Source organism: Trichomycterus rosablanca, chromosome 12, assembly GCF_030014385.1.
Source record: "Trichomycterus rosablanca isolate fTriRos1 chromosome 12, fTriRos1.hap1, whole genome shotgun sequence".
Taxonomy (NCBI): domain Eukaryota; kingdom Metazoa; phylum Chordata; class Actinopteri; order Siluriformes; family Trichomycteridae; genus Trichomycterus; species Trichomycterus rosablanca.
In genome coordinates this window covers 16,699,490-16,710,106 of record NC_085999.1, presented here as the reverse complement: position 1 = coordinate 16,710,106, position 10,617 = coordinate 16,699,490, and the positions used below count along the sequence as shown (strand labels likewise).

Here is a 10,617-nt window from a genome sequence, read left to right as displayed (position 1 = left end):
GCGAGGCATCCATGGGTGGGCAGTGGGGCCCAGCAACCTGCCATAAGTTGAGGAATTAATATTCCCATCTTAATTTGTCAACTGTAATTGAACTTCCAGTCTGGGATTGTCTACCATTCTACCATTTAGCTCAGGTAAAGGACAGTAATTCGACAGATATATTGGATATATTAAATAGTTGCTTCTCTTCTGGGGAGACATGTGCTTCTGTGTTAAAGAGCCATCCATCCCAGACATTATTATTAACACGAATGTATTCTATTTATCTACGTCTTAACTTGCCCACTGCCACAGGCACATAAAGAAACCACATACCAAAGTTTCAGTATAATAGTAATAGTGGGTGTAACATGAAAAACATGACCAGTATTATAGTGATTCATCAGTGCTCAGATTTCATCACCTATGGACCTATTTGATTAAAGTCTTTTGTCTATGTATAACAGTATTTGATTGTCAGGGAGACAGAGTGTCTAGCTTCGGCCTTAATCCATTGTCAATCTGTGAATTCGCTTGAGGTGCAAAGCTTAAAATGGCTTAAACATCTGAAGGCACCATTGCCCTTTAGATGGATTATGGACTAATATCAGTGTGCTTTTTGCACATCTTTATCTTTTCTTCTAGACCTGCTGTATTAGCTGGAAGTCCGGTCATTTCGGATATCTCCCTGATCCGAGTGTCTCCTCATGCCGCAGCCACAGGGGAGTCCCCGTTTAGCCCACCACATGCCTACGTTAACCCCCACATGGAACAGTACCTGCGCTCAGTGCACAACAGTCCCACACTGTCCGTCCTCTCTGCGGCTCGAGGCCTCAGTCCATCTGATGGTAAGTCAAACACCAAGAGGTTTTGCTTTACTGCTTTTTCCCTGCCCACTGTGAATCCTTGCTTCTGCATACACTACAGTCACGTTGGCAAAGAAAGTCTGTGTTCTAGCACATGCCTCCTGGAACACGTGTGAAACCACTGATCACATCTTTTCACCAGCCAGTGCCGGAATCCTACAGAGGGTTTTAACTTGGATTTCTACATCCCACATGCTCTTGCCTTAAGCAGAAAGGAGGAGTTGCTGTTGTAACAGCAAGGGCTGATTTAGTCATCCGATCTTACTGTCCTTAAACATGGCCTATTGTTCCTTGAGCATGACACATTCTCCAGAAAAACACTAGATTATTTTCAGTATTTAGTTCTATATATTTATATTCTGGTATTTATTATGAAGTTATTCTTGGATTCTGTATGTTTAATGGTTTTAAATGACCCATTTTGGCACACTTGTTTAAAAATGGGACTTTGTGGCCCAAAATCCACTGTATTGTTGGAATGACAAAGTATTAATGATGTTTAAGTATATAATCCAGAGCTGTGCATTAAGTGGATTAAAGAAAAAGGTACAGGCTATACTTAGGAAGGAAGAAGAGCTAATGGTTCCCTGTTAATAGCTCTTTTACAAATGCAGTGACACTACAAAGACTACCACACCACTCTGCCTGTGTAAGTTTACATTAGGGCTTATCTCTTCTGTTATGGTCATTAATCCTGTCAAATACCCTTTGAAACTTAAAACAAATCTCGAGACTTAAATGTGGGAACGAGTAGGCCCATGTAAATCTATAAAGAAAATGGAGACACATTTCCCCCAAAATATTACCTACAATCTAGGCAGCTTTGCTCTTGTTACCATGTTTAAAAAAAAAACAGGTCGGGACGAGTTGGCCGAATCTAAGATTAATTATCTTCGACAGTCTGTTGGCAGTAATAGCTTTCTGCTTTTACAGTTATATAAGTAATGCATACAAGATTGCATCACTGAGTAAATAGCCAAAAAAATTATGCAAATCGTCATTAGTGAGCCTAGATAAAGACTCTCAAGTCTCTATAACATGATTCTTTTGTACCAAAGTACCAAGGACCTCCATCAAACTGAATTGTAAGAACTGATTAATGATGTGTCAAAATAAAAAGGTAATGCTATTTTAAATGATTAGTTTCCACCACAACCCTGAACAGAATAAAGTGGTGGCAAAACACACCATGGTTAATAAATCAATGACTTTTTTATTTGTATTACAGTTTTATTGTGAAGCTGTGAACCTTAAAATATCAGTTTTGAGATCCGTTTTCTCAGATGTATGGATTAGACTGTTTTAGTAATATTGGAGTCCAGTGCATGGCCCAGATTCCCCTGAGGGGCTCAGCAGGCCTGACTTGGCCACACTCCTCAGCTTTTTTACTCAGGGCCCCTAAAGAGACGGCTGTGGAGAAAATAAACGCCCTTGTTCTGCCATGAATTCAGCACAAACACGTGTCTGTTCTCCTTTACCATGACCTGGCCTAATTGTTTCTGATAGAGCAGATGGGTCAGAAATGGCCCAGAGTGCTCTAGAGGCCCAGGGGGCATAGAAACGGGCCAGAACTCCCTCCACGACCAGCATGGACACGAATGGCCTTTTCATTGAGCATGCTGGATGGGGGAGAGGAAACACTAGACAAGAGGCACTAATGGTTATTCGAGCCAGCCAGAAAAAAAAAACAAATGCATTTTTTTGTGTGGATTGCCCTTGACACATTGGTTTCTTAAAGCCTAGTACGTTCTACATATCATTTAAAAGCTATGAATGGATGTAACACTTACACTACACGGTATAATTAAGTTCTGATTAGTCTTCCAGTGAACATAGAAGTGCACATCTTAATCTTTAAGTGGCCAACAAATTGGTCTTAAAGACACTCACATTTAAAGCACATAAGAAGTAGATAAAAGGCACTGAATAGCAATGTGCATGGCAGCATTTCTGTCAGTTTTATCATATCGATCAGTCAAGTCAAGTCAAATTTATTTATATAGCGCTTTTTACAATGGACATTGTCTCAAAGCAACTTTACAGAATCCAGGACCAACAGACCAAAAAAGACCCTATTGAGCAAGCCGAGGGCGACAGTGGCAAGGAAAAACTCCCTTAAAATTACAGGAAGAAATGTTGAGAGGAACCAGACTCAGCAGGGACCCATCCTTCTTGGGTGGCCTGGAGGATACTTTAAATAAATAGGATTTACACAAATTATACAAACACGAAATTAAATTGACCTGAAAGTTATAACTAGCAAAAAAATAAGTTCTTAAAGAGTTCTTCATTATACAGTTCGGTCTGTGATAAAGCCCATTGTAAGTTCTGGACATTTTTGGTTCAAACACGCCAGGTGTCCGTCACATCTAGTAGAAGCAGCATTGTTGACACAGCAGTCTCGACTTGCAGTCTTTAACCTCGCGAGGGTAAACAGGTTTCCGTCAGAACCACCTCGGGGTAAAACCACAGAAGATGTAGTTACAATGTGAAATCGTTAAGAGTAAAACGCCAGTTTTACAGTGAGTAGCTTTAGACTCCGGCACCCCTAATTATTACAGCATAACTAAGTTTGCTTGTTTAGTTTGACAAGACTAATGAAAAGCCTGAGTAAATAAATATGTTTTCAATCTAGACTTGAACATTGAGACTGTGTCCGAGTCCCGGACAGAGGCAGGGAGATTATTCCAAAGTTGTGGAGCTTTGTAAGAAAATGCTCTTCCACCAGCCGTGATCTTTTTAATTCTAGGAACTATAAGTAACCCTGCATTTTGTGAACAAAGTGAGCCAGACCATGTAGTGATTTATAAGTTAGTAGAAGTATTTTGTAATCAATACATAATTTAACTGGCAGCCTGTGTAGCGATGATAGAACAGGAGTAATATGACCAAACTTTCTAGTTCTGGTTAGCACTCGAGCTGCTGCAGTCAGAATAACTGATTGGTATGATGAAAGAATAAAAACAAATAGGCCAAACCCTTTTCTCTAAAAGACACTTGCGGACTCAAAGCATGCCAGCGTTAAACCCACACCCCACAGCATAACAGAGCTATGACCCCCTCAGTCTAGGGGTCAAGAATCCAGGCCTATACAAGTCTAGTCATGAAAACACAACTTTGTTTGTATGGTTCTGCTTACATCAACTTACATCACTTTTACCCAAACCACATGTTTAGTGCAGTTATTAGACTGTAAGGTAAGAAATTGCACTGACCTTCCAGTGTAACCGTTTGCTTTTTCTTGCGCAGTGACTCATGAGCATCTAAAAGAACGGGGTCTTTTCAGCCTCCCTCCTCCCCCGCATGGGGCGAACCCAGCCGACTATTATCACCTGATGGCCAACCATCGCAGTCCGTATGGAGACCTGCTCATGCAGACAGGGGCAGCCGCTGCCGCCGCCGCTGCAGCTGCAGCACATCTTCCAGACTACATGAGCCCTGTGGACAGTGAGTAAATCCCAGACATAAATCCCACCAGTACTGTGTCAATCATGCATGCAAAGCTGGAATCAAAACTGAATGGTCAATTGTTTCTGAGTTGTAATTTAGGTTCTACATTAATGACTTAAAATTTACAGAAAAAAAATGTTACAGCTTGATCATTTTTCTTGCTTGATGTAGTTCTTTACTATTAAACACATTTATCATTTGTTCTTCCCCTGCATCCATTTACCATAAACACAACATGAAGTCACAAGTGGAACTTGAAGTGTCGCACAGATCCAATGACGCTGATTTGATTTCTGCTTCCAGTTAGGACTTATGTGGAGTTAAGCATGTTTTCTTAAATTTTTTTTAAAAATGCTAGTGGGTGAATTGGCTGCTTCAAATTTTCTGTAAGTGGGTGTACACTGATCAACCATAACAATTAAACCACCTCCTTGTTTCTACACTCACTGTCCATTTTATCAGCTCCACTTACCATCTGTCAATCTGTTTCTCTGCATGCTTTGTAAGCCCCCTTTTATGCTGTTCTTCAATGGTCAGGACTCTCCCAGGACCACTACAGAGTAGGTATTTTTAAGTGGTGGATCATTCTTAGCACTGCAGTGACACTGACATGGTGGTGGTGTGTTAGTGTGTGTTGTGCTGGTAGTTCACCAACCAAAAATATCCAGCCAACAGCGCTTCGTGGGCAGCGTCCTGTGACCACTGATGAAGGTCTAGAAGATGACCAACTCAAACAACAGCAATAGATGAGCGATCGTCTCTGACTTTACATCTACAAGGTGGACCAACTAGGTAGGAGTGTCTAATAGAGTGGACAGTGAGTGGACACGGTATTTAAAAACTCCAGCAGCGCTGCTGTGTCTGATCCACTCATACAAGCACAACACACACTAACACACCACCACCATGTCAGTGTCACTGCAGGGCTGAGAATGATCAACCACCTAAATAATACCTGCTCTGTGGTGGTCCTGTGGGGGTCCTGACCGTTGAAGAACAGGGTGAAAGCAGGCTAAAAACATGCAGAGAAACAGATGGACTACAGTCAGTAATTGTAGAATTGTAAAGTGCTTCTACATGGTAAGTGGAGCTGATAAAATGGACAGTGGGTGTAGAAACAAGGAGGTGGTTTTAATGTTATGGCTGATCAGTGTAAATGAATAAGTGAGTTGCTCTTGTACAGGTAGAATCACAGAACAGTCGTTTAGTTATTCATAGTAGAAGTCTCAGAGCAGTCAGCAACACCATGCTAATTTCTTCCTTGATCAATAATGAAAATGCTGGATTACTGCTTAAATGTAAAACTACTAATATTTACATTTAAGAAAAATGAAAGCTTGGATGCTGGGGTTTTTTAATAAATTAGTTTAGACATAAGCCAGTTCAAATTGTAAAACAAACACTGGAATAATGATGGGAACATATTACAAATTGTTTGGTTGAAACATTTGGTTTTCAGTATTCAGCCCTGATGGTGTGGAAAACATGAATCAAAGTCAAAATTGTCTATAAGCATGTGCATTCCCAGTCATTTATGAGGTGTTCCTCCTGTGGCCTCAAATTCAGACCATGCAACAGGTGTGCTTTGTTATTATAAGTAACATCTTTACACATCCACTATAACCTTATATGGAGTGTCTGAAAGTCTTGGGGTTATGGATACTAGAGTCTGTGGCAGAGCTTTCATCTCTGCTCTTTGTTTCTGAAGTAGTGTTATGGCAGGTATGTAGCACCCTTCAAGTGGTTTGTATGCTGACATAATTAGTAATGTTCTCTACTTCTTAAATCTTTTGTGCCTTCAGTTTTAAGTGTGGCATAAATTTGATTTCCAGAGGTGCTGGTCTCAAAAAATGCTTTCCTCACATAAGGGTCATTATTTAGGGTCGCAATTAGGGCTGCCGCGATTGGTCGACCTAATCGATGACGTCGACGCATCGTTTTTAAAACTGTTTATAAATGATCCCTTTTAATTTCTACAATGTCTCCATTCATATAACCATTCATATGATTTCCCTCAGCACTACTTGTTGCATACTACACAGCAGCACTAGCACGATGTTGCACGTCTATATTGTTTCATTAAGCTTCTTAATCGCGAGACCTTGGAATACCGTATTCCTTAGCGAGTTCAGTTTAGGGCGCATTTATGTGAAAAGCAACAGGCGCCACTCAGTTTGCTGCGTTGGGCTGGCATTTTTTGTGGTTGCCGCAGCGCTCAAATCGCAAAAAGCTTCTCATGTGAATGTGTAGATTAGAATCTGGGCTCATTCTGTCTTTACTGCACGTTAGACGTAATGAGACGTGCCTACCTCTAACTATTTTATTTCTGCTATAAGTTTAAGCACATTGCTTTGTGTACGGAATGCCATAAACACATGTTGCACTTTGTTTAATATGGAGCACTTGAGAATTTGATATTGTGGACAAAACCCTGTGTACATTTAGTTTTGTGCCGACATTTTTGGAGGAAAATTGGTTGTTTAGATTAATCGACTAATCGGTAAAATAGATTAATCGTTAGTGGCAGCCCTAGTCGCAATAAACATGCCATCCAAGTTATTAAAAATTATTTAAGTTTGACTGAGTTTGAATGTCTTGCAGACATACTGAAATTTTTAATTCTGATCACTCTGGTTCTAGTGAGGCTAGACTAACAACATCTTTGTCAGACAGGGCAACCAGATAAAGCAGCCCAAAGGAGCTACAGCTTTGCTTGGTTAAAGCCGTTTTATGGCTTGGCTTATGCTGTTTTATAAGCAGGGTATAACAGTGGTAGTCCCACTGTATCAACAAAGTTGGTGCATTTTTAATATATGTACAAAATTCCATATGAAGCGCCCAACAACCAAGCAGTGGGCAAAATATTTACCTGCAGCTGGACTTAAAAGTAACCCAGTTCCCTGAGACAGCCTCGCACCGAGAGAGCATGTAAAGTGTATGATAGTAATATGTGGGATTTTAGTTCATGTAAGCTTACATTGTCTTATACATCATCCAGTTAGCCAGAAGTTTATATGCTGTTTAATGGTGACATACATACACTGATTAGCCATAACATTAAAACCACCTCCTGGTTTCTACACACACTGTCCATTTTATCAGCTCCACTTGCCATATAGAAGCACTTTGTAGCTCTACAATTACTGACTGTAGTCCATCTGTTTATCTACATACTTTTTTAGCCTGCTTTAATGCTGTTCTTTAATGGTCAGGACCCCCACAGGATACATTGATAGTTATTTTTTTATTTCATTTAAAAATGTATTATTATAAAAACAATAAACAGACCCAGTTGACCTTTATATGCCCATTGTTGACCATATAATCATGTAATCTTGTACCTGTTCAAGTAAGCAGGGCCATCTAAAAGCTAAAAAGCATTTTGGCTTTGATTTGGCTATAATTTTACATAAAGGTGTTAATGAATTGAATCTTATGAATAGTTAAAACTTCACAGAGAGATAAATGATGGGTAAATTTGAGAATTAGCTCATAGTGTCTGTTCAGCAAATTTGTTAATGTAAATAATCATGCCTTTTGCTTTCACTGGCACTGGTGAGCCACAAAAAGTCATGTTTCTCTCTCAATGACGCCTCATTTGTTCCATGCCTGTCCTGCATTAATCTTTGCTTTTCCAGCAAAACGGCACACCATCACTCTCACATTGCTTACTGCAATTACCACTCATTCCACTAATCAAACACAACCTTGATGAGATGGTCATTAGAGTACATGCATCTGCAGCCACAAGCCCAGGCCTCCACCAAACTGTATGTCTACAGTTTGTGGAGTGAAGTCTGTTTGTGCAAAAACACCCACAAACACCAACACAGCACATGGCTTTCTTCTCCTGAACGCATGCCTTCGGCCTCATCCACTGACCGAATTGATGTGGTCTCCTTTTCAGCACTAGTGTGCCCAGGGCTCTCCATGCTGTCCCACAGACACAGGGCTCTCATTGAGTAAGAGTGCCAGCTAATGGCTTGGCGACCAGCCCTCAAATAAAGGAGCCCCTTCAGCAGAGCGAAGGCCTGATAAATATGCAAAGCACAACTCACTGTTTGTCTTGGAATGAAGGGCCAGTAAAATTCAGATGCATATTTAAGAGTGAATTGATGCAATAATAAATTCAGAAGACCCACCACAAGAGTGACTTCTTGCTGAACTTAAAGTGTGGCTCTTGTTTTCTGATCATTCCTATTTGACTATTAGCCAACAGGACAAGAGGTCTCAGGTTTATGTCTTTCTGTAAATGGTAACTTCACTAGAAAGAGAAACACACACATGAAAAAATTACTTCCAAAATGTCCAGCAAAAATCATACACAGACTTTTCAAGTGAATTTAAAGTAGGTTTTACTGTAAACTAGTCTGATTTTCTAAATCATTAATGCTTTGTAACATCACCTGTTAGCATTATTCTTTATTTATGCCATAAAGACCACAAAATCCTCGAACCTTGCAGGACATTAACCCCAATACCTCTTTTTCTCCATACCTGATTGCAATACAGTCTAGCCTTAAAACTAAAGTTACTGCACTCATAAGCATTATTGCACGTCACCTGAGCTCATGGGTACAAAACTGTGCTTTCAGCTCAGTGCAGTGTTGAGTCTTTGCATTGTGCTTTGACTAAGCTGGTAAGGTAGATAGCCAGTGTTGCTACCTCTTAGAACCACATTAAACTCATTTTGTTTTTGGTCACAACACTTTTCAGTTTTCTGACAGATTTAGAGAAAGAAGCATTTGTTTGTAATTGTGTTAAAGCACATTGGTGGATCGAGTAGCTGGCTCGAGTTTCAGTTAGAATTTTTTCCCTGGTAGCGCAGGCTGGTAGTGGAAGTGGTGATAACTGGTCAGCCTGTTAACCAAATAATTATAATATAAAATAATATAAAGCTGCATAAAGAACAATATAATCTATAAGCACACCATGTATATTCACTTTATATGTAGGCAGGTGACATGTTCTGAGGGCAGCAGAGTTTTGCATTATCTCCCTGTGATTAAATGGATTTTCTTTGGATACTCTGTTTTTCCCCTTCTTCCAAAATGCCAATATATAGGCTGGCTACATCGAATGGTCCCTAGGTCTAAGTGAATGTAAAGAATGAGTGTGATGTCCTTAATATAGCTGCCCTACGCATAGTATTTTAGGCTGTAGATCCACTGCAACCTCACAGAATAAAATAGTTGCTGCAGATGAATTAAGTATGAAATAAACTGCCATAAACAACATAATCAGTACTGTGGGGTAAGACACTAATAAGTTATCAGACTATAAGAAACATACTGAGTGTGTAGGTAGAGTGTATATATGAATGACTAATTAATAGAGGAATAAATGACTGAATGAATGAATAAACTTAGAAAATAAGTACGGTGCTGTTAGGGACAAATTTTTGGAAGTCTTATTTAAAGCAGACTTGTGGCACTACAGACAGTATTGGTGCTGCACAATTGCTTATACTCAGAAGGGGCCCAGGTACCAGCTATTTATTACCGGGCAGCACAGAAAGAATGAATAATTAGAGATAGCTAGAAGAGCAGTTTTCACTGCTTCTATTTCGGATGTTATTGTTTCGGATCACCCCTAGGTGGGAGCACCATCTTGTTGCCGCGAAAAAAGCTCATTTTACATTATTTATAAGCAGTATAATTAAATCCTCCCTCCCCTGCTGGTCCGTGAAATTATATCTTATATGAAACCGGTCCGTGGTGCAAAAATGGTTGGGTTCCGCTGCTGTAGAGTGCATTTTCTTTCTGCATCTGTATGGCTTTCCTATCGTTTTCTACACAAGCTTTTTACCCCCAAATTTCTTCTTGTTTTTTTTAACACATACCAAAAACATACACACCTTGATTGGCTGTTTCCTCTAGGTAAGTGAGTGTAAATGAGTAGGCCCCTGGAATCGAATGGCACCTTGGCATTTGGTGTGTTTTGTCTTGTATTCAATGTTATCGTGACATTAGAGGCATTAGACCCATAGCAACCATTACCAACAAAATGTACATATGAAGTTTATTAATAAGTAAATAAATGAATAAACATAACAAATTATATATAATACAGTTCAATTTCAATTAGGTAACTCCTGCAGTTTCTGAAATGTGTGCATCGGGCAGACTAAACTCAACAAAACACTTCAGTTCAATGCTGAATTCATGCCTGTGCCAATTGTGTGTACATGCTAATCAAGGCCATGGGCCTAACTGGGCAACATGCCAAGGGAAATCATAAAGACTACAAAACAGCCCCTTTCTCTCAGTGATAGAGAAACTATCAACAATTATACTGAATTGCACATGCAGTGTTTTGAGTA

The 10,617-nt window shown here is 39.8% G+C and overlaps 1 protein-coding gene across 1 annotated transcript in view; it reads left to right on the top strand.

The window, feature by feature from the left end:
• Positions 1 to 730: 730 nt before the first annotated feature.
• gli2a (GLI family zinc finger 2a) overlaps positions 731 to 10,617 on the top strand; it is a 29,578-nt gene continuing 19,691 nt past the window's right edge. The window contains exons 1-2 of the mRNA XM_063005590.1: positions 731 to 827; positions 4,095 to 4,292. Coding sequence (XP_062861660.1) covers positions 746 to 827; positions 4,095 to 4,292 — 280 coding nt within the window. The 5' untranslated portion in view covers positions 731 to 745. The remainder of the gene's footprint in view (positions 828 to 4,094; positions 4,293 to 10,617) is intronic.